Source organism: Peromyscus eremicus, chromosome 1 (assembly GCF_949786415.1).
Source record: "Peromyscus eremicus chromosome 1, PerEre_H2_v1, whole genome shotgun sequence".
NCBI lineage: Eukaryota > Metazoa > Chordata > Mammalia > Rodentia > Cricetidae > Peromyscus > Peromyscus eremicus.
In genome coordinates, this window is record NC_081416.1 from 68,880,104 (window position 1) to 68,904,906 (window position 24,803).

General features: G+C 45.8%; 1 protein-coding gene across 1 annotated transcript in view; it reads left to right on the forward strand.

Annotated features, from left to right (window-relative positions):
• The first annotated feature begins 788 nt into the window (after positions 1-788).
• The window catches only part of Dhx32 (DEAH-box helicase 32 (putative)), a 42,223-nt gene continuing 18,208 nt past the window's right edge, over positions 789-24,803 (forward strand). Inside the window, exons 1-4 of the mRNA XM_059265153.1 lie at positions 789-1,146; positions 13,430-13,623; positions 19,528-19,900; positions 24,518-24,763. Of these exons, the coding sequence (XP_059121136.1) occupies positions 865-1,146; positions 13,430-13,623; positions 19,528-19,900; positions 24,518-24,763 (1,095 nt within the window). The 5' untranslated portion in view covers positions 789-864. The remainder of the gene's footprint in view (positions 1,147-13,429; positions 13,624-19,527; positions 19,901-24,517; positions 24,764-24,803) is intronic.

Here is a 24,803-nt window from a genome sequence, read left to right on the forward strand (position 1 = left end):
TAGATTAAAAGTTATCTTTTATTATTTTGGCTCTAGCTTGTTAGGCTTCACACTCAGGACTCTTAAGAAATATTCTGGGGACTAATTTAATTAAGTGAAGGTCTTATTAGCAAAATATGGGGGGGAAAAGAATAAATTCACATACCTCCGTGGCATTTCTAAACTGGCATGAGCAGTCCTTTACTCCCAAGGCATGCTGGGTAATAGACTTTCTGGTAGTCTGTGTTTGGGGACCACTCTCCAGGCCCACCCGCCCGCCCGTACCACTCTGCCCATTATAAAGTCCGTGCCTCTTTGTCAGGGGATTAGGTGACCACGTGACTGATTAGCCTCACAATTCCGATGAGCCTCCCTGTTGCTTTCCATTCACAGCTACCACGCTGCAGAGGCCTGAACAGAGGTCAGGGAGAGAGCAGCAGGCTCAGTGAGGATCGTTTCCCAAAGCTGCGCCGTGCTCTGCTCTAAGAGCCGGCCTGAATTATTCCCGGTGGGAAGCAGGCAGCAGCCGGCACAGAGAGTAACTAACCACTTCACAGAAAAGGCTGACTGTTGGCCTTGAGTGTGTCTGTGTTTCTGTTTTTAACTCCTTGTATGTTACCAGATTTTACACTCATCTTCCATGTGTTTGTTTTTAGCACGGTTTATTGAAAGCCATGTAACAGACCAAGAGCATTGAAGTGAGCCGGCACAGAGGGTAACCCAGCAACGAGGAACACAGGTTTGAGGAATTAACTTGCTGAACTCCCCGAGCTGGGCCCGGGAGCCTGGCTGAGCGTGTGAGTGGGCCTCACATCCTGTCTGCAATGGGCTGCTGACAGAACTGGACTGTGGAATGTGGACGGCCTGAGCTCACTGCGGGAAGAAATGGACGACGAGGAACTGGAGCATCCAAGCTCCTCCCCAGAAAAACGCTATTTTCCCGAATCCCTAGATTCCAGTGACGGGGACGAGGAAGGGGTCCTGGCCTGTGAGGATCTGGAGCTGAACCCTTTTGATGGCTTGCCGTATTCATCGCGCTATTATAAACTGTTGAAAGAGAGAGAAGAGCTTCCAATATGGAGAGAAAAGTACTCCTTCATGGAGAGTCTGCTGCAAAATCAGGTTGTGGTCGTGTCAGGAGACGCCAAGTGTGGCAAGAGTTCTCAGGTGAGGAGCCGCTAGGAAGGCCCGTGGCCTTGAGGTTTTTGTATGTATAAAATGTTGCAACCAAACAAAAAGAACATTAGCAGCTTGGGTGCTGTAAACCAACCTTGGTTATTACAGACAGGAAACTGTGTGGAGTGTACCTAGATTATCCCGGAATAGTAATTCAGATGATCTCATTTGTAGATGAGGTCTTAGAAGATGAAGTCGGTGTTAAAACCCTCCCGGTTTTAGAGGATTACCGTTGATTTTTGTTTATGTGCCAGTGGCGATAATCACAACCTCTGACTCTTCTTGCTTTTTTCCTTTTTTAAAGTTTTTTTTTTTTTTTGGTTATTTTAGTTTTATGTTTATGAGTGTTTGGCCTACATGTAAGTCTGTGCACCACTGTGTGTGTGCCTGATACCCAAGGACACCAGAAGAGGGTGCCAGATCCCCTAGAATTGGAGTTAAAGACAGTTGTAAGCCATCATGTGAGTGCTTCAAACTAAACTCAGGCCCTATGAAGAACAGCCAGTACTCTTAACTGCTGAGCCATCTCTCAGCCTGTGACTGTTCTTATGTGTGAAGCTGGCTGAGCTCAGAAGCCAAATGCACAGTAAATCATTTTCTTCTTTTATTTATTTGTTTTGGAGGAAAGGTCTCCTGTAGCCCAGGCTGGCCTTGAATGCCTGATCCTCCTGCTTCTACCTGCCAGGGCTGGGATCATGAGTATGTGCCACTGTGTCCAGCAGAAATCCTTGTTTGCCTTGCAGTAAGAAATACCAGAATGGCCAAATATCCAGATCGGGGACAATAGAGAGAGAAAAGTGTTGTATATTGGGTGTGGATGTTCACGTGGGCCCATAAAATCATGAGACAGAGGTATCTCAGGGTGAATTTTAGCCTTTTCCAGCTGCAGGGGGGAGACTCAGCCTCTGTTGGACTGAGACCCTCTCCCTTAGCCAAGGCATTTTTATTGTTCTCCAGTTTATACCTTTAGCAAGTTATTTCCACCCAAAACATCCTCTCCCCTAGGAAAGGAGTAGGGCTATTAAAGGATGAATATAGTAGCTAGGAGTATGGCTTGGTTGTACAGCACTTGCCACAAACATCTGAGCCCTAGGTTTGATTTCTAGCATGCTAAAATGATAAATTTAGGAATACAGATGTTTCCAGTGTTGATGTGAGCCAAGGAGGATTTTTGAATTGGGCACAAGGTAGTGCTTTGTTGTGAATATAATTGTATTGGGGGGTGGGTCCCGAGCTCCAAAGATAGTTACTGAATACTTCCTGTCCAGTTTGTTGTTTGATCTTCAACTTTTAACTCAAGAGAGGTCTGTGTTTTGCCGGGCGGTGGTGGCGCACGCCTTTAATCCCAGCACTCGGGAGGCAGAGCCAGGCGGATCTCTGTGAGTTCGAGGCCAACCTGGTCTACCAAGTGAGTTCCAGGAAAGGCGCAAAGCTACACAGAGAAACCCTGTCTCGAAAAACCAAAAAAAAAAAAAAAAGAGAGGTCTGTGTTTTACATGGTAGATTCTTACAATGAAACAATTAGACTAGACCACACAGATTAGCTGGTAGAAGGCACAGTGGGTTTTCAGACGACAGAACTGTGGCCTGGAAGCCTTAGACAGTGTGCTGGCTCAAGTTGCACAGTCCTGAGCTGGTTGAAAAGAACAGTCACAGCCAGGTGTTGGTGGTGCACGCCTTTAATCCCAGCACTGGGGAGGCAGAGCCAGGCAGATCTCTGTGAGTTCGAGGCCAGCCTGATCTACAGAGCAAGATCCAGAGCAGGCACCAAAACTACACAGAGAAACCCTGTCTTGAAAAACAAAACAAAACAATAACAAAAAAACACAGAAAAGAACACTCACACTGTGCCTGCCTCTTCCAAGTCGCCTGAAGTGTACTTTGGAAAGAGGAGGGCTGGGTAGTGAGTGATGGTTTATATCTGGTTTACAGCTGCCAGAGTTTTATTGTAACTTTTTATTTACTCTGATGAGTTGTTTTTATATCGACTTACTTTAATTCATTATAAGAACTAAATGAAATTTTTTCTGGTTTCTATGGACAAGTGGACATTTTTTATTTTAAAATTTGTCTTTTCAAATCTTGTTTTTATGCTTATTGTGCTTATTTCAAATTGATAAAAAATTTTCAGTAATAGTACAGATGTTTTCCACAGCTGGCCCCAGAGTCTCCAAAAATATTGCCATACCACATTTGATTCAGCATCCCCCCCCCACCCGCCACTTCCATGCATGAACACACACATTTTTGTTCCAAAATTTTTAAAGATTTAGTGTGTGTGTGTGTGTGTGTGTGTGTGTGTGTGTGTGTAGTTTTTTTGAGACAGTATTTCTCTATGTAGTCCTGGCTGCCCTCACTCACCATGTAGACTATGCTGGCCTTAAACTCACAGATCCATCTGTCTCTGCCTCCTGAGTGCTGGAATTAAAGTTGTGTGCTACTATGCCTGGCTATTTATTTTTATTAATGTGTGTGTGTGTGTGTGTGTGTGTGTCTGAGTGAATATGTGCCTTGTGTGCATGCGCCCTCAGAGGCCAAAAGAGAGCTGAAGTTACAAGTAAGCTGCCCCATGTGAGTATGGGAACCAAACTCTAATTCTCTGAAAGAGCAGCAAGATGTCTTTACTCCTGAGCCATCTCAATAGCCCCTATTCTGCACCTTTTAAGACTAAATTGAGGTGTGATGGCTCATGTATTTAATCCCAGCACCCAGGAGGCAGAGGCAAGTGGATCTCTCAGTTTGAGGCCAGCCTGGTCTACAGAGAGAGTTCCAAGACAGCCAGCCTACATAGAGAGACCCTGTCTCAAAGAAAAAAATAAATAAATAAAAGTTAGCAAAGCCAGGCATGATCCACACCTATAATCCAAGCAGTTGGAAGGCTGAGGGAGGAGGATGAGCAGGGGCAGGCCAGCATGGGCTCCAGAACAGGACCGCTGAAGGAAGGTGGCATAATGCCCTTCTCTCACAGTACCAACAGAAGGAGCCGAAAAGGGAGTACAGTGCTGATGTCCCTCTTTGTACTGATTCCTAGGTGTTCTATTTACTAGCTGGGATGCCATCAAAAATTGAAATCTTCCTCCAAAAGGATCCAGAATTATTCTGGAGTATTCATTGTCACTTAAAACTCCTTCAACCTGAAACAGCTTCTCTGCTGTCCTTGATGACCTTGGCATTTTCAGGGCACAGTGAGTTCTGTGGAACTTTGATGGTGTCTGAGGTGTCCTCGGGTTGGTTCAGGCTCTGCCTGTGGCAGGACGGCTCCAGGTGGCTCCTGAGGAGTGCTGCCCTGGTGCTTTCTCAGCATGCTGTCAGGAGCAGCAGCAGTCAATCCTTCCTCCGTGCTGCTGGTGCTGAACGTGATCTCTTGGAGAGATGGCAGCTGCCGGTTCTCAGCCGCGAACTCCATGTTTCCCCTTATGGTTTCATAGACCGCGTGAAGTACGCGCCTTGTCACACATTAGCCCACAGTGTCAGCCTGCTTTACTTTGGGATGGTCACTTGGCCCTGATGGCAGCCTAGCAGTGTCCTGTCTCCCCCCACCCCAACCCCCCATAACTCTGACACACCTGGTGGCAGCTAACAGTGGTCCTAATTCTGCCTTCAAATCGACTGAAGACTCAGCTCTTGATTTCTTACTTTATTGTTTGGGTTTTGAGACAGAGTCTCTCTGTGTAGTCCTGGCTGCCCTGGAACTTGTTATGTAGATCAGGCTGGCCTCAAACTTACAGATATCCTCCTGCCTCCCAGCTGCTGGGATTAAAGGCATTTGCCATCATGCCCAGCCTTACTATTTACAAATGTTTAAATTATTTTTGTTTTTGTTTTTGTTTTTTGAGACTGGGTCTTATTCTGTAGCCCACGCTAACCTTAAGCTCTCCCTACAATCCTCCTGCCTCAGCCTCCTAAATGTTGGGGTTGTAGGTGTAAGCTTAGCTTTCTATTCTTAATTATTTATTCCATTTCTTATGTTAGCATAGACCCAGTCCTACCCTGTGGGTTCTCATTCACTAATAAACGCATCGTGCTGCTCAGTCTGTCCCTCCGTGCTCGGTTAGAACACCTCAGGAGGACCCTGTTCTCGTCACTCACCTGCGTTGTTCTTGGGTACTTCGTTGCTCGCACAGTAAGATGTCCCAGGCTCCTCTAGCACGTTCCCTGTGCCAGCCTAGGGAACAGCCGGTCTTCTCAGGGAGCTCTGGTGTCTTTAGCAGATAACTGCATTTAGAAACTGAGACCTGGGCAGCAGGTGTGCCTGTTGCTGTTGGCTTCTTGTGTTCCTGGTTCTTCCTACTGGGAAGTATGTGACTTCTTGTGTTTCTGGGAAGTATGTGGCTTCTTGTGTTTCTGGCTCTTCCTGCTGGGAAGTGAGTGTGATTTACCTGTATCCCATCAGTTCATCTGCATGCATAGCTCCATGTTTCGACCCTCCTCTGTCTTCCTCTGTTCGTTTCTTTCTCTGGGTATTTCCATTTGTTCATCTTTTATATTTGTCTCCCTGTGTCAGGATGCATTCATACCACTGGCTCCCAGCTCAGCTCTGGTCTCTTTGTAGCAGCCCCACCTTCCGTAACATCCTTCTCAGCCACACGGCCCTCATTATTTATATCTCCGTTTCCTTGTTCAGTCTCACAAAACTGGTCATTTCGGAGTTGCTGCCCCACGTTTCTTTAGAATTTGTGACTGTTAAGAGCAAGAATCGCTGTACATTCTGTCAGTGTGTAACAGTTGTTATAACGGGGCACGGTGTGGTTTCTTTTGTCACTTTAAAGTTTAGTTTGTTTGAGATAGCTTCTCCAAGTATCCCAGCCAAGAGTGACCGTGAGCTTCGGATCCTCCTGCCTCCACCTCCTGCGTGCTGAGATAGCACCATTTTTAATCTTAGTCATGTTAGTAAGCTGGGATTTTGTTCTGTTGAGGAGGAAGGCAAAGCCTTTCTGGTTAGAGGAGTCAAATTGTATTCAAACAGAAAATTCATTTGTGTTTTAAATTCTGAAAGTAACTTGTTTTGTTTCCAAGACTCCGTTCTTGTTTCCCACAGTTTTAAGTCTTCCAAAGAAAAGCCTATCTTCAGAGCCAAAGTTTCTCCAGCTGCCTTCTCTTTCTGGTGCAGATGTTACCGGGGTTGTTTAATGACTGCCCGGGGGAAGAGAAAGACAATTTCTCATCCATTGGAGGAGCCCTTTCCTGTTACTGTTTCGGGACAGACTTAGGAAAGCCAGGAGGGAAGAGAAGCATTTCTAGAACTACCTACTGTGTCTCCTCCTCCAGCTTTTGCCCTTGTCTCCCATGAGTCAGATGGGTCAATGACATTAAGCACAAAACAGCTAAGATTTCATTTGAGACACTGGTGGTGTGGGATGTCTCCTGTCTTGACTGGACATCTTTGTCCACAATTCTCTGCAGATAGATTCCATGGTGAAGGATTCTGACTTACTGGTTGGCAGCGGGCAGAGTGATCTACTTGGGGAATCAGTTCCATGGCCCCTCTGCAGGGATTGTGGGAGAGATTCCCGTCTTCGGGTGGATTGCTAGTCCTTAGGACTCCTTTCTCCTTGGGAAGTCTGTGGTTATCTTGGTACTGAAGGGACTTTGGTGCTTTAGTGTCCTTGGGACTCCAGGAGAAGATGTGAAAGAGGAGTCTCCTGCACAGGCTAGAGATATCAGCAAGGGCTTGGGGACCTGGAGGTCAGGACAGCAGCCATTTTCTGTCTCATGGGGGCCTTTTCCTTCTTCCACCAGTGCTGCTCTTGTGGATGTCGTCTTGCCAGATTGGCACTGATGAGTCTTGCCAGATTGGCACTGATGAGGCCGTATACAATGCTGCCACCACCGCTGCTGCTGCTGCTGCTGCTGCTGCTGCTGCTGCTTTGGGTTCTGATCTGCATTTGGCTGATGGATTCTTAGTCTCCCAGAATCCCACAGCCTGAGCTCTTGTATGGGCTATGCTGTCAAGCATGGGGACTGGAACATTTTTACCTCACCTCATGAATTTGCACCAGTCAGTAACCAAAGTCCACAAAGCCGATGGGAACTAGAGTTGGCCACCCGCCTCGTTGCCTTCATGGCAGGAGATACACATATTGCCGCCTACCCTGACACTTGCTCCTGCCCCAGGAGTCCCTGAAGCGGGTGAGGTTATGGGCAGAGTAGAAGCATGCCTCACTGCAAGGACTTTTACACAGTTGGCATGTCTGACAGTTCTTAAAACCACTTTTAGAAAATGGATTGAGAAAATATGGTTATTCGATAGATGGGTTCTGAGCGATTGATTTCCAGCTGGTGAGAATTTCTAAACCGAGTACACGCACGTGGGTGTTGTCTGCTCCCAAACTCCAGACGAGCTGCTTTGTAAGTGGGGTTTTGTCTCCCTTGGGGTAAAGGAGCAGTTGCCTAATTTTTTTTCCCACTGTACTGCACAATTTTTGCCAAGTGCTTAGTGTCATTGTTGTCCTACAGGGTCTCGGAATTCACTTTCCCCAAAGAGAGCAAGCCCCGCATGCTGTGGAAAGACGTAGCGCTCTGCATGCCTGTGGCTCCCACAGGTCCGACTTGGCTCCTAGCCTACCCACCATTGGACGTTCTGATAGGGAAAGATCTGCCAAAGAGAAACTGTGTCGAGAATTGAGAGCTCTGTCCAGCAGGTGATTGTGGGATGACCAGATGAGGGTCCTCTCCGGACAGTGAAAAGCCCCCGGGGGAGCATTACCTGGAGGAATGACAGATTCAAGCAAGGAGCCTTAAGCACAGACGTAGGCAGTGTCCCCACACTGCAGACAGCGACACAAAGCCCTCTTGGGGAGTGCTCCTCTGCACCTAGAAGTTATTAAGTGCCTAGACTTCGAGCTCTTCCTGACTCCTGCTGTTCTCAGCAGTACTTGACATTTGTCAAGGACGTGCACTTCAGAATGCCCCTGGTCTGCCTAGAGCAGCGGTTCTCAACCTCCCTAATGCTGGGACCCATTAATACAGTTCCTCATGCTGTGGTGACCCCCCAGCCATAAAATTATTTTCGTTGCTACTTCATAACTGTAATTTTGTTACTGTTATGAATCATAAATATCTGTGTTTTCTGATGGTCTTAGGGGAGACCCCTGTTCCGAAAGGGTCAGTCCACCCCCAAAGGGGTCACAACCCACTGGTTGAGAACCACTGGCCTAGAGCAATGAGGCAAGGGTAGGAATTCTAACAGCAGGACCCCTCCCCTTTCTGTTCAGAGGGAGAACATTGCAGCCTGCAATTGCAAGGCTTACTGTTATTATCTACAGGTATATATAATGGACACATCTTCCAGGCTCTGTAATTAGTTGCGGTTTCTGCTCAGCTGTGAAACTTGGTTACTGAGTAAACATCTCTACTCTGCAGAGCAAGTGGGTTCCCTCCTCCACTGGGTGTTTTATCCGACCTGTGAAAGGACCCTTCCCAGTTCCAAGGCTGTGACTTCCTGGGTTCCTTTCAGCTCTGAAAACTCTGGGACAGCCCTCCCTGCCTCAGGATCCTGGCTTGCTTTTCAGTGGCAATCAGGGAAGCCACGCCTCACGTCTTCTGCACATCAATCACCACGACAGTGACAATCTTCCTGACTTTCAGAGAGGTTTTCTCCCTCCCTGCTTCATGCTTGACGCCCATGCTGCTCTAAGCTTCATCCCTGCCTCTTTGCTCACTTGCTCAGGTGCTGTTCATGTTAATCATGCGTTACCCCAGTGTTGTAATGAGAAATCGTGGAATATCTGTTTCTTTGCTGAGCATACTGAGTTTATTAGAGGTTCTGCTGTTGTCCTTTCTGCTAAGTGGCCCTCGGTTTACTCCTTTTATGCTTACTCTCCAGCCTGGCTCTTGTCCTTTCTTCATTATTATGAGGTCCTTTTCCGTCCCAGCGCCACTTGCCCGCCCCGCCCCTACACCCCCACCACCCTGTGAGCGCTGAGAGAGCAGAGACCCATCTTCTTGGTCACCAGAGTCTCACAGTGTTCAAATATGTGTTAGCCCCACTGTGTGTCAGACCCTTTCTCGAATACTAAGCCACAAGTATGGATTTTCCAGTCTGTTGGGAGACAAAAGATTCAAAATGTTATTTTATTCACCTTGCATAAGAATCCTGTTTGAGGTCTTGCCTAGGGCCCTAGGTAGAAGACCCTGGCAATAGAAATCAGACTTAAAGGGAAGGATTTGGCAGGGGTAAAATGATCTGCTGGTGTGTTAGTTACTTTCCTGTTGCCACGAGGAAACACCCAATAAAAGCAGCTGAAGGAGGGAAGGGTTAGCCCTGAGGTGCTGACACTTGCCTTTGATCCCAGCAGGCAGGTGGATCTCTGTGAGTTCCAGGCCAGCCTGGTCTACAAAGCAAGTTCCAGGACAGCGAGGGCTGTTACACAGAGAAACTCTTGTCTCAAAAAAACAAAACAAACAAAAGGGAAGGGTTTATTTGAGTTCACAGTTTAAGGGAACAGTCCATTATGGCGGGAAAATGTGGCAGGAGCTTGAGGCAGCTGGTCATATTGTATCCATAGCCGGGAAGTAGAGAGGTGGATGTCAGTTCATTTCTTTTTTCCCTTTTTTTAGTGTACATGTACAGGTATGCAAACATTACGGAGGCCAGAAGTCAACATCAGCTATCTTCTTGAATTACTCTACACCTTATTTTTTAAGAAAGATTCTCTCAACAAACCTGGACCTTGCTGATTCTGATAGACCAGCCAGTGAGCCTCAGAAATCTGCCTGTCTCTGCCTCCATAGCTGGGATTACAGAGGAGTGCTTTTTCACATCAGTGCTGGGCGTGAGCTCAGGCTCATGAATACACAGCAAGCGTGTTATCCTTGGAATCAAGTGCACCATGGACCCCCCTTTTTTTTCCTTTTTATGCAGTCTAGGTCCCCAGTTAGAGGGTGATGTTCTACACACGTTTAGGTCTCCCCACCTCAGCTAAACCTGACAGCCATGCCTCTGGGTGTAGATGTAGTTCTGAACAATCTTATTAAATAAGAAACACAGAGCCAAATGCAAAGTTAAAAGCCCAGAGATTGAGCAGCAGCTGAGAGCTAAGACCACCTTCTTACCCCTCACTGTTGTCCTTCCCCTGAGAAAGAGACCTACTTCCTGTTGACTTTCTGTTCTGCCTTCTCATTGGTTGTAAACCCAACCACATGACGACCTCATCACTGCCTGCCTATACAGACCTCCAGGTCTCTATGGTTGGTATTGAGATTAAAGGCGTGTGTCTCCATGCTGGCTGTGTCCTTGAACACACAGAGATTCTGTCTGTCATGTATCGGGATTAAAGGTGTGTGCTACCACTGCCCAACTTCTGCTAAATGGCTGGCTATTATCTCTGATCCCCAGACAACTTTATTAACATACAAATAAAATCACATTTCAGCACAAATAAAATCTCACCATATCTGGGTGATTCTAAATCCTATTAAGTTGTTCATGAAGGTTTTAACCATTACACTAAGGAATGAAGGTAACAGGTTTTACGTAAATTTCTATTTAGGCCAGTGATTTTGAAACAACTCAAGATAAACTATCTAGGATTTAGCCGGGCGGTAGTGGCGCACGCCTTTAATCCCAGCACTCGGGAGGCAGAGCCAGGCGGATCTCTGTGAGTTCGAGGCCAGCCTGGGCTACCAAGTGAGTCCCAGGAAAGGCGCAAAGCTACACAGAGAAACCCTGTCTCGAAAAACAAAAAAAACAAAAAAAAACTATCTAGGATTTTAGACATTTTAAATATTTCTGGAAGATACAAGAAATTGGTTTGCTTGGTTGATGAATATTAACTGATAAAAGGGATAACTTGCTGAGGATGACTGTGGATCTCTGTTCTCACAGCTCATGGTCTGGGGGTGTGGCACAGAGGGGATGAGGAGCCTGTGGCTCAGTGATGACAAGCATTGCCCCCCACCTTCCCCCCCCCCCCGCACCCCTCCCCACCCCACCCTGGTCAGCATAGCAGGATCTAATGTACTTAGTCACGGACAGCAGTGAGCCCTGGAGAAAATGAAAGAGATGTTCCGACTTGGGGGAGGAGGAGTCAGCTCTGTTTAACTCATTGTTTCATAGATAAGGAAACTAACACATAGGAAAACTGCCCTGTGTGAGACAGAGCACTAACCAGCCAGCCTGGTCCCCGAGTTATAGGAAAACTGCCCTGTGTGAGACAGAGCACTAACCAGCCGGCCTGGTCCCCGAGTTACAGGAAAACTGCCCTGTGTGAGACAGAGCACTAACCAGCCAGCCTGGTCCCCGAGTTACAGGAAAACTGCCCTGTGTGAGACAGAGCACTAACCAGCCAGTCTGGTCCCCGAGTTATAGGAAAACTGCCCTGTGTGAGACAGAGCACTAGCCAGCCAGCCTGGTCCCCGAGTTACAGGAAAACTGCCCTGTGTGAGACAGAGCACTAACCAGCCAGCCTGGTTCCTCAGTGCAGCATCGTAGACTTTCTTTCATACAGCAGACTAGGCAGGGACTAAATAATGACTATACAGTTAGTCATGGCCAATATGCTCATTTTGGAATCACTAACACTTTCAAATTCCAGTGAAAATTAAAATATAAGAATTTCATGATGAGTCTCTGTAGCAATCTCCAGATAATTTAAAAATGTTAATAGGCTTTTACTACCCAGATCAGTTTTAAAAACACCTTTGGACTGGTTTTTTAATGCATGTACCAAAGCATAATTTATTAATAGCACCTTAAGGTTATAGAGTACAAAATGAATTTAATACTTTCTACTATAACTCTTGCACACATGAACCTGATTAAAACTCAGTTGATCCATAGCACATTTTATTTTTTAATTTTTAAAATTTATTTATTTACTTTTATTTATTTTTTTTTTTTTTTTTGTTTTTCGAGACAGGGTTTCTCTGTGTAGCTTTGCGCCTTTCCTAGATCTCGCTCTGTAGACCAGGCTGGCCTCGAACTCACAAAGATTCGCCTGGCTCTGCCTCCCAAGTGCTGGGATTAAAGGCGTGCACCACCACCGCCCCGCTTATTTTTTATTGTATGTGTATGTGTTGCTTTCATGCATGCCTGGTGCCATGGAGGTCAGAAGAGGGCATGAGATCCCCTGGAACTGAAACCACAGACAGCTGTGAGCCACTGTAGAGATGCTGGGAATCGAACCCAGGTCCTCTGGAAGAGCAACCAGTGCTTTTAACTACTGAACCATCTCTCCAGCCATGGAACACATTTTAGATAAAAAGGATTTTGAAAATAAAATGGCTGAAGAGCCGCTTTACTTGAAATTGACTCTAAGCAAGCTGGGTTGATTTTTAATTACATTCAGACAATAAATTGGCAGAACATTTTAGCTTTCATTAGTAAAACCATGTTAAGCAGGCTCATTTGGATATTGTTATGATTGCTTAAATTTAAATATAAATGCTTTAATTCGGGGTTGCTATTTTTCATTTAAATGTTGTTTAATATTACATTCTTTAAAACATAATCGCTCACACCAGAAACTGTATTTTTGATGAGGCCTTCTTATTACCAGAAAAAAATGACTTGTGTCTGTATGAGTCTTTCACAGTTGGCATAAGCTGGGCCTGGACAGTGTCCATCAAATAAGAGCACTTGCTGCACTTGGCAGAGGACCTGGGTTCTGTTCCCAGTGTCATCTGTAACTCCGGTTCTCAGAGATCCAGCGCCCTCTTCTGGCCTCTGTGGGCACTGTATGTGGTACACATACATGAGCAAAATACTCATACACATAAAACAAATAAACCTCTAAAAAATTTTAAGAGGCATAAGTTTAGACCATTTTTTAAATTATTTTATTTTATTTTCTATTATCAGCTTGATACAGTACAAATTCTTATCCTAATAGTGAAATGTTTCACTGAAGCTTGCCCAGTGATTGAGTAAAACCAAAACTTATTCTAAGCCACAGTCATCCTAGGGTCCCCCCTGCTATGTAGCCTCCCTGGTTCTGTGGGTTGCAGTCTGATTGTTCTTTGCTTTATATTTAGCATCCACTTATTTTTTTAAATGTCCTAAACTGACTTTCTAAAGTCAGGGAGTCAAAGCTTCATGGTTTCCGATTTCCTGGTAACACCTGCATACTCATCATTTACTAGTGATTAAAGTGTACAGCATTGATCACTCAGAGCCTCACTAAGAAAGGTTTAATATAGTCTGCTGGTAGTTAACTGGTGAAAGAAAAAGGTCTCAAGAGCACATGAAGCCAGATCTGAGAAAGAGCTGCTCCTCTGTGTTCTGAGTTTGTCTTTCCAACAGGGGCTGATCCTGTGTCGTTTTTCCCTGTCCAAGGTTCCTCAGTGGTGTGCTGAATATTGCCTTTCCATCCACTACCAGCACGGGGGTGTGATCTGCACACAGGTCCACAAGCAGACGGCGGTCCAGCTGGCCCTGCGGGTAGCCGACGAAATGGATGTTAACATTGGTCATGAAGTGGGCTATGTGATTCCTTTTGAAAACTGCTGCACCAGTGAGACAATCCTGAGGTTTGTACGTAGACGCTTCATCTCGGCCTAGGTGCCTCTTGGCTTGGGTTCTGCAGTCCTCAGAGTATTGTCCTTGCCATCTACATGTCAAGCACCCATGGTGTAATAACTGCCCTCCCCAGCCTGACACACACCGGTTGTTTTCCCTCCCTGCTGTCCTCACTTGTTCCTTGTCTAAGCTTCCATGATTACAGTCCTCAGGGGGAGAATTACAACTTGTTAGTTTCACCCAGGACCTTCCATCTGGTACTTAGAGATTTGTGCCTCCTGGTAAGGCCATCACCATTGGCCTTGTGCCAGCCACGTGACCCCCTGTGGCTCTGTGTGATACCTATGTTTCCACACTTCTACACCTTATACCTGGCCTACCCATCGTGTACTTGGCCTGTCTACGACTCTTCTGGGGTTGGCCAGTTCTTTTTTTTTTTTTTTTTTTTCCCAAGACAGGATTTCTCTGTGTAGCTTTGCGCCTTTCCTGGAGCTCGCTCTGTAGACCAGGCTGGCCTTGAACTCACAAGGATCCGCCTGGCTCTGCCTCCCGAGTGCTGGGATTAAAGGTGTGCGCCACCACTGCCCGGCATTGGCCAGTTCTTCCTAGCTACTCAGGACTCAGTGCAAGGGTCACCTGTACCAGGAAGGCTTCCCTGACCTTGTAGAGGTAGGCATTAGAGGCTCCTGGTGGGCTTCTGTGACACCCACCCTCAGCCTCCACATGGCCTTTGGGATCTGTTTTTCTAGATATACTTTGAAGTCTTAGGGGTTCCAAGGAGCCTTCTCTGAGGCTGCAGTTACGTTGGCAGATGTTTGTGTTTAGCTTTCTTTAACAGAGGTTTCCAAGGCTTGACACGTAGTAGAAAAGAGAAATGCAGAAGGGGAAAAATAAGGAAGGGGGGAATTGGAAAAGTAACTGCTTAGAGCCAAGGCTTCTCTAGTAGTGTTCTAGCACCCTGTAGACAACGACAGAGCCTGTGCCTATCCCACACTGCAAGGAGTGGCCAAAGCTGCTTGCAGCCAGAGGTGACCACCCAGTGGGTTTCAGATGCCCAGGGCACTGTCTTCCCCTCTAGGAGCTCAAGAGATCAGAATATACTGATGCTTATCCCATTCATATGGCATGCTGGTGTGGCTCTCCTGAAGAGGCTGCTGCAGAATTACAGGGCAGGGGTGGCATTCTGCACACTGCTAGCTCATGTCTGATGATACACTTGTCCCATAGAGGATGTTCACTAACTTGATGGAGGAGGGAGTACTACTGCCCTGGCCCAAACCTGGAGGTCGTTTAGAATGAACGCCCGCCCCTGTGACTCATTCAGTATCAAGTATCAAGCCATAGGGGATGTTGAGGCCAGAGACACCTTGACTTAAAGTTCTTGAGGCTATTTTACCTTTGTGAAAATTCACAATGAACGAAGCCGTTGAAAGCATTTGTGTTTATAAATTACTCACTATATACAGGGCACATACAAAAGGAAGGTGCCCCTTCTCTTAGGAACTCTCAAACTAGTTGAGGACTGGTTAAACAGGATAAAAGAAACAAGAAGGATGAGGAGAGCTTAAACTTAGCATTTCCATTCACTATTTTCAACTTAGAAAGGGGGTTGAGAAAGTCTTGCTATGCAGCCAAGGCTGGCCAAAAGCTTTTAGTCCCCCAACGCTTCTGCCCCCAAATCTAGGAATTAGACTTGTGTACCACCATACTGCTTTTATTTTTCACCCTTTTTTAAAAAAATTATTTATTTTTATTTTATGTGCATGGGTGTCAGGTCCCCTGGAACTGGAGTTACAGACAGTTGTGAGCTGCCATGTGGGTGCTGGGAATTGAACCTGGGTCCTCTGAAAGAGCAGTCAGTGCTCTTAACCCCCGAGCCATCTCTCCAGTCCCTTTCTTTTTATTCTTTAAAGTGGCTTTTTGAATTGTCTGTTTTAACTGAATAATGGCTCCAGCTAAATTCTGTAGTCATTGTTTGTGTTTTTATATCTTTAATACCATCCAGACTTAGAAAGCCTTTAGAAAGAACTCTTAGATGTAGCAGTTTTTAGGTTAATGAATATGGAATTATATTTTTAAATTATTATTATTGAGAAAGTCACAAAAGTACATACAATGGGATCTATTAACGTAAGAATGGAGCACAACATCTTTTTAAACATCTGTTGGTTTTCATGGGGTTATCTTAAGCACTGGATTCTGTCAGGCAGAGGAAGGTCTGAGATTCCTTGTTCACGTGTTAACTTTCTGAGTGGGAGCCCTGGGGCTTGCGGTAAGCTGTGGCTCTTGTGGATGGAATGTTCTGGCTACTGTAGGTTCTGTTCTCTGCCTCTACTGGACTGCCTGTCCTTTCCTGTCTCCATCTTCACTGTGAGGCCTTGGAGGGCTTCCGTTTCCACGATGTTCCTCCTAAACCAGTAGGTCTGAGCCTCAGGGAGGCCCGAAGATCAAAAAGTCCCTGCCTAGGAGGCTAGGTGGCTTTACAGCCAGTGTCTCCCGCTTTCTAGCTGGGACGCTGCATAGGTTCCCTCCCAGAGCTGTCTGTGTTGAGGCCTCCTTATCCATAAAACCAATGGCTGTTCAGAGGGCTGTTGTAAGGACTAAATGGCTGAATAGATAGAACTGAAACGTAGTGTGGATGGTGACTATTTTATGGTTATAATTAAATTTGTAATTATATCTTTAGAATTGTTACCAAAATCAGTTTGTTTTCCTGGAGAGGTATGCTAGCTATGATTTTGAGTGCCCTCAGATTGAATGGCGATCTAAACCACAAATGTTTCCTAATGATGTTGGGCCAGGGCCTTGCACATGGTGGGCAAGTGCTCTACGACTGTGCTGCTTTGCCAGCCCTTCAGTCAGAAGCTTTAAAGTTAACTGCTAGAGAAGCTATATTACCTTTTATGTTTTCTTTGTAACACTACTGGGCATATCATAGATACCTGGTAAGATAACTCTCCCTTCTTGCCTTCTTTCCTTCCTCCTTCCTTCCTGTTCTTTTTTTTTTTTTTTTAATGCTCTAAAAAAATTAGTTCTTTAGGCTTTTTTCTGGCCTTTCCTGACAGTAGACACCTAAATACTGCATACCCGAAAGCACTTTCTTTGCTGCATGCCACAGTCTCCTGTGCGGCAGGTCTCCTGTGCGGCAGGTCTCCTGTGCGGCAGGTCTCCTGTGCAGTGGGCCTCCCATGCAGCAGCTGTGGATTTTAAACCTCTGCTCTTTTCAGAACTGAAAAGTTCCCAGTTTTCATTAGGGTCAAACTCGGTACAAACCTTCCAGAAGGTACGAATATGAATACAACTTTTAATATGTTTTTCTTGACTCTCACAAGTCTTGGAAATGTAAGGTACAGACTGTGTTACATTGCCTAGAACACTGACAGCATATCTATGTAAGTTATCATGACAACATTTTTAAAGCATTGTTCACATGGAATCTCATTAATGTGAAAATGAGAAATGAATCTTGCCAAGCTTGGTGGTGCACACCTTTAATCCCAGAACTCAGGGGGCAGGGGCAGGTGGATCTCTGAGGTCAAGATAGTCCATAGTGAGCTCTAGGCCAGCCAGGGCTACATAGTGAGGGAGACAGAGACAGAGACAGAGAGACAGAGAGAAAGGGATCTGTATTGTGGGGGAAAGGATGAAGCTTAGTGATTCCTTAAGTATTGAGTCATCATGCTGAGTCTAGCAGAGTTTTAAATAGGTCACCATCCTCTCCCTTTTTAATCAAGCCTGGATTTCTTTACATAACTCATATACCTCCTCCCTTTGTGGGAAGCATGGCTTTGAGGAAACTGAGTACCAATGGGATGGTTGCTCAGCTGAGTTTTGCTGAAGAGGAACAAGATTGTATCTGTGACGTAAAAGGAGCAGACATAAACACAATCTGCTTGAAAATAGGGCCAAAGTAACTTAGGTCATTGGGTCCTAATTAAGCTCTGCAGAAGATGACCGGAAAGCTAGATTTTGGTTGCCTTTGTCTGCATCTTGCATTTTGTGCTCAGGAAAACTCTAGTCTTAGGTTAGATCATTTTCTCTTGTAGGCATGATCCACAGTTTGTTGCTGCTCATCCGGTGAGACCCGGGGTGAGTCTGTGTGAACAGAAAGGCAGAAAGTAAACCTTGGATGTCATAAATTGAGAGCAAGAACCAAATGTAGTCTTAGCCCTGACCCTGGAGGCGAAGAAGCAGTCTGTGGTATCAGGTGTGCTAGGCCATCTGGTCCAAATCTCAACCTGAGATGGCTATGGCGGTGCGTGCCTGTGTGTGGTGGGAAGTTGGAGGTCAACCTGGGCTACATAGTGCCAGACAAACCATGGCTACACCATGAGACCCTGTCTCAAAAAACAAACAAAGCAAACAATCAAACCTTGAGCCCGACCCTAGCTTTGTGACCCTTGCTGGAGAACTTTAATTGTTGACCTATTTTCTTCATTTATAAATGTGAGGGGCTATGTCTCCCCTCAGGATCTATTCTGAGGGTTAAATGAGAAATGTATGTATTGGTCCAGGGTCCAAACACACTAGGAACTTGCCTCTCTTCTCTCTGTTTTCCCTTGAAAGGGGATTGAGCACTGTAGCGAGTTTTGGTATGTCAGAGGGCCTCACTGCATCTCCTCACAACTGAAGTTATCACAGTGAAAGCAGACAGCAGAGCAGCTAAGTGAAATGGAGGATGGGGGGTTGGTTCCTCAGAGGAAGTCAGATTTGAGCCTCAAGAGTCCATCCCTGCTCCCTCAGGCTAAACACACTGCAGTTTCCCAGCAGGGGGCTGTGACATGTGTGAAGTTTCCCGGAACTCAACAGGGACTCATTGCCCCGTTGTAACTAGGGGCTGGCCAGTAAGCACCCTTTGCCCAGGATGTCCCAAGCTTGCAGACTCCCCAGAGGAAAGCACATGGTCACATGAGCCCTGCGCTGGTGCAGCTGCTCCTGTCAGGTTTGGGCAGAGTGGACGCTCTCCCCAAACCTGAGCTTCTAAATGCCAACCTCACCAGCAGACCCATCCAGCAACCTCAGTGTTAAGTGCTGGTACAGGTGGAGAATCCATAAACCTGCCGCCTTCAAGCAGTATTCTGTGTGCATATATAAACTGTGTCAGAAAGAAATCTTTATGGTAGTGGATCACTACCAGGTGGCTTTTAAATTTCTTTCTTAATTTTAAAAAACATCTCAAGGGCTCTTGGGGGGTAGGTGCTAATATCCATTAAATTGCCAATGAAGGAGGCTGAGGCTGGAAGATTTTGAGTCCACTATCTCAAACAAATAATCAAAATTGCTAATATTGCCCCACCCCATCAAGCATGCCGGCCAGTTTGCACAGGTGCTCCAAACTGTGTAGAAACTTCTGTTCTTTTAGCAGCATTTCAGACTTACTGATGTTAGCATCCTGTTGACCCAGCCTCCTAGCAGCAACCCCCCAGGGATAGTCTTCATGTGGGCAGCTGGATCATGAGCCTGAGTTTTCTCTTTGGAAAGTGTATGCCGGTACCCAGAGTTCCACTAATGTCAGGAAGGGAGGTAACTGTCCAGTAAGGATGCTTAATGATAATACTGTTTGCTTTACAAAGCTGAAGGCAGATGTTAAATGCATTTGTCATCGTTTGTACCAGTGAGCTTGCAGAAGCAGGACACTCATTTCTGATGAACATTGGTCACACAGACCTCTGTGTAAGTAGAGGCCTCTGACCAGGAGTTCCGGGATGATCCTTGAGTCATTGAGCATGTACAAAGAACAATTCAAATGGGTTTGTGTGGGTTGTGTGCTGTGGCCCTACAGATTCTGTCACCTCAAATATTGGCTCCAAGAAAAAACCAGTGCCACAAAGAAGGGCAGGGCAGGGCAGGCGTGTGTATTCTGGGAGTCCTTTATATGGTTTTCAAAGGAATTCTCTAACACGTCTTCTTTGTAGGTACTGTACTGATGATATGCTGCAGAGAGAAATGATGTCCAATCCTTTCCTGGGTAGCTATGGGGTCATCATCTTGGACGACGTCCAGGAGAGAAGCATGGCGACCGACGTGTTGCTTGGACTCCTTAAGGATGTGTTACTAGCAAGACCTGAACTGAAGCTCATAATCAGCTGCTCACCAGTCCTCATCAGCAAACTCAGCTCCTACTATGGAAACGTGCCTCTCATAGAAGTGAGAAACAAGCACCCCGTGGAGGTCGTGTACCTCAGTGGGGCTCAGCGGGACTCCTTCGAGTCCATTTCACGCCTTATCTTTGAAATCCACCGCTCGGGCGAGAAGGGTGACGTGGTGGTCTTCCTGGCCTGTGAACAAGTAAGTTAAGCGGTGTTCCGACTAGCCGAGTGCTGTGATACAGCATTTCCTTTGGAAACTTTTAATCACCAACTCCTGGCTCCCATGGCACAGCTGCCATGTAAATATTCCCTCCACCACACCTCATTCTACACAAAAGCTGCAGCACAGACAGGATAAGCAAAACCAGTTTGTCAGATCTCTCAGTTCTCAGAAGGAGTGGGGTGGCATGTCTTTCACTGTCCTGCCAGCCAGCTCCCGGATAACCACAGAGACTTCTTATTAATTATAAAAGCTCATCTGATAGCTTTCTAACTAGAGCTAACTAGCTCTTATAACTTAAATTAACCCATTTCTATTAATTTACATGCTGCCACATGGCTCATGGCTTGTTACCTCATCTTCTACATGGCATGCTTCCTCTGTGTCTGGCTGGAGACTCCATCTTCTTCCCAGCATTCTCTCTGCCCCGAAAATCCTGCCTAGCTATTGGCCGTTCAGCATCTTATTAAACCAGTCCCGAGTGACACATCTCACAGTGTACAGAAAGATTATTCCACAACAGTGACATCTTGAGTTCTGAGAAACCATCCTCCCAGCTGCCTCCGCTAGGGCCTGGCTTGATGGAAGCCTCTGGTACAGCTGCTCCACTCTGGACACAGGAGTCCTCCACACTGTGCTGCATCCTCAGCATCACCTGAAGTAGACCATTCTTACAGACTAGCAGCCTGTTCTACCCCAGCCTCTCTCACTGTGAGGCAGGCGGGCAGTGTTTCTAGTGAGTAACAGGGACCACAAAGTGTTTGATGCAGGTTGAACTACCAAGGGCTGAGGCCCTGCCTCACTGTGGGTCTTCCAGGGGATAGCTCAGAGATGTGACCTCAACTCAGGCTCAGAACTAAAGTAGCCCAGGGCAGTTCTTGAGACTTAAACTTTATCTGTTTGCTTAAGGAGAGTAATTGGAGTCTCATCTGCATAAGGACATTTATCAGATGTTTGTGTAGATGATACACATTCTCCTGAATACTAATCTTCTATGATAGTGATTTATTCTATCCTCCTGCCCCAGTTGCATGATTTAGAATGTTTATGAAGGCCCTTGGGGAAAAGCAATAAAATGATTAAGAGGCAGAGAGAGCCTGAGGAAGGAACAACAGTAAAGTCAGGAATCTAAAACATTTGAGAGTTGAAACTGCCAGATGGAGTCAGAAAAAGGCATGGGGACCAACAGGATAAACAGTCATCTCTGAGGTTACAGTCAGAAATTTCAAACCAGAGCCAAGTGCAGGCCTGTAGTCACAGTACCCACCAGGCTGAAGCGTGAGATCAGAGAATCAAGGTGGAAGCCAGCCTTGGCAGGCAGCTGTGTCTCAACAAAGAAAAAAAGAAAAAGGAAAAAGAAAGAAAGAAAGAAAGAAAGAAAGAAAGAAAGAAAGAAAGAAAGAAAGAAAGAAAGAGCATCCTAAATGAATGCTTTGAAAACTAAAGGTCATAACAGATTTGGGGGATAGGTTATCTTAGAGTGCTTGATTCTTATAAATGTAGTGGAACCTGTCTGTCAGTGACATGTGACCTTTAAACTGGTGAGCTGTAACAGGCCATGGAACATAGAGAGTGGCCTTCCTATTGAGAAACACCATCCATGACATTGTCTACTGTGGAAGGGATGGCCCTGAAAGCTGCAGGGAGCTTTCACCCTTCTGGACCTGGAGAGTGGGAGGTGCTGCTGCAGTGACCTGGCCGGGGCTGGACTCCATGTCCATGGACACAGCAGCTGCCCTGTCCTCGCTGCCCCACTCTTGTCTCCAGTTCCATCCTGAGCTCTCCAGGTCTGGGTCTCTATTTCCCCCACCTTCCAAGCTGTACCCAGTTGTGGGTCTGCTGGGCATTCCACTTCAGTGCTCTTACCTTAAAATCCCTGCTCAGAGCTGCTGATTGTTACTCCCCACTTGGTAACTCAAAACCCTCTTGATTTCTACATGCAATTAAAACCTGCTGTGGTCCTTCAGTACCATGTAAGACAAACGTAGGTGACCAGGAGCCATTCTTTAAGAAATTGAATTCAAATTGTGGACATTTCCACTAACAGTTTGGTTTTACAAGTCAGTTGCACACTCTTGTTAGGTGTGTTACATATTCTGCTGACACAGCTCCACACCTGTTGTGAACTGATCCCCGTAATACTCAGGCTTCCCTGTGACTCAACCCTGACTGCTCCAGCCACCTTTAACCTGAAAACAAAATGTGAAATAAATTAAGTACAAAATACAAGTTGAGTTCATATTATATAGTCCAACCAGATCACTGTGAAGACCAGCAGACAGGTGTGCCAGGGTTGGAGTTTCCTGGGAAATGGTCTCCATGGCTACAGGGCTTCTTTGGTCTCAGAGCCTAGGTAGATGTTTGATACTTCCTTTCAGTGGATGTTCAGCTTTGCAAGTGGTCACAGCGAAGTCCTGCAAACTATTAAGAACTGAGGGAATGAGCTGGACATGGTGGAACATGCCTTTAATCTCAGCACTTGAGAGACAGAGGCAGGATCTCCATGCCTGGTTCATATACCAAGTTCTAGGGTAGCCAGGGCTAAAGAGAGAAACCCTGTCTGAAAAGAAAAAAAGTATTCAAGGAAATGAATGGACAGTAGACTTGAAGCACCAGATGCATGTTTCAGGATTGCCTTTTGTAATTTTTGAAGATTATGGCCTCAAATCCATATGTCAGCTGTGCTTCAGGAGTGGGAACTATACATAGCATCCATTTCTATTCCCTTTGCCTTTTTCCTGCTGAACATTTCCTTTATTTCTCCTCCAGCAAAAAAGTGTGTGTGCATGTGTGTGTGTGTGTGTGTGTGTGTGTGTGTGTGTGTGTGTATTTTTCAACAATATTCTAAGAGGGAATAATTATTCACTGCTGTTTGAAGGTATATATTGGTAAGAAATTGCTCTGAAGTGGGCTTCCAGAGCTGAATCTCCTTTTCTGTGTTCTCTGTTGAGAGTTAGTGACATCTGCCTGAAGCTGGGTGGAATGTGGGCGTTCTCACTGAGGCTGTCCTAAGAAAATGTGTGCAATAAATAAAGTGAGCGATCTGGATCATTCATTTCTTGTTTAAGACAGGGAACCAACAACCTCTCGATCATCCTGCCCCCTCCCAAACATCAACAAGAAATAGTTTGCTCTTATTATTCTAGTTAACACATTTTTCATTATTCAGTATGTAAACATCTGTGCTGTTTGCTTAGTTTCAAAAGAAAAGATTTTGTCCTGGTAAGCCATATATGTGGTGGAGAGGGCAGTGTGAGAATAGGCCTCCTGGGAGAAGCTCACCCTAGCTCCCAGAGTCTCTGATGCCTGACCCCTCTTTAAGGCAGATCTATCCTCTAGACCCCTCCCTCCCCCAAGGTGCTGGAGCCACTCTACTAGTGGTGTAGAAAGGAAGGCACCTTGAGGCTAGAGAGAGGGAGAAGGGAATGGATCCTGAAAAACTGCAGAGGTCACAGGAAACAACTTTGAACTCTGATGACTCTGATAAGCTAGGTGAGCTTCCCATTTGCTGTCTTCCTTTATATTTTAAAAGACGAAATCTGGCCAGTGTGGGCATGAATCCTTTAATCTCAGCACATAGGAGGCAGAGGCAGGAGGATCCCTCCGAGTTCTAGGCCAGCCTGGTCTACAGAGTGCATTCCAGGACAGCAGAGGCTACACAAAGGAACCCTGTCTTGAAAAAAGCAAACAACACACACACACACAAAGAAGACGGAAATTCTGAAACTATAAAAACTATAAAAGGATTCAGATTAAGTAACATCTATTCTCAAAAACTAGCTGGGAGTTGAGAAATGTGCAAACTAAAATACTTTACCTTCAGGCACTCCCATTTGCTTGTAAGTAATTTCACGGCAGGTGGTTTATGTTCTTTCCCAACATGTTTGATGTGTATTTGAACTGATCGTTCTAAACGCCTGCAAATGCGAGGTGTCGGTGACTGCTTCCTGCCCGTCTTACGGCAGGCTTTTCTGCCACCACTTTGAACCACACATGGGTCAGATGATTTCTAAGGTGACCTAGGTGAGGATCCCAATGATGCTTTTGTATGTCCCTTTATGTTTTATTTTAATTTTTTGAGATGAGATTTCACACGTAGTCCACACTGGACTTGACCTCACAGCAATCCTCCTGCATCAGCCCACTGAGCCGTGAGAATACAAACATGAGCCTGCACACCTGGCTGGTACACTTTCCTTTATAGAAAATCTAGATGATGTTGAGTAATGCTTAGTTTTGCTGGCTCGAAGAACAGTGAGCCCCCACCACTGATGTGAGGATGAATTTGATTTTTCTGCTCATGTTAATGTGTCTGAAAATGGCATCAAGCTGGGAAAATAGTAGAATGAAGGCATAGAGGCAGGCAGGACATTTCCTGAGCGGAAAACCATTCTGAACTACAAGCAATGAAACTGTGTAGGAATCACATTTAACTTGCCCAAAGAAAGATTATGTCCCCTTTCCTTATTTAAGGCAACAGCATAAGCGTTTCTTTCCCTATTTGCATTATTACCTAAAAAATTATTGAATTCTGGGATATTTCTGTACTGAAATATTGTTCTTTATTCTCATGGATTTTTTTTTTTTTCACTTTAGGATATTGAAAAAACCTATGAAATTGTGTGTCAGGAAGGTTCCAACTTAAACCCAGACCTGGGCGAGCTGGTGGTCATTCCTTTGTATCCCAAAGAGAAATGCAACCTGTTCAGGCCAATGGATGAACCCGAGAGACGATGCCAAGTCTATCAGAGAAGGGTGGTGCTGACCACCAGCTGCGGGGAGTCTCTGATCTGGAGCCACACGGTCAGATTTGTTATCGACGTTGGTGTGGAAAGAAGACAGGTAATTACTGTCCTAGGGTCTACAGGAGGCCAGCCATCAC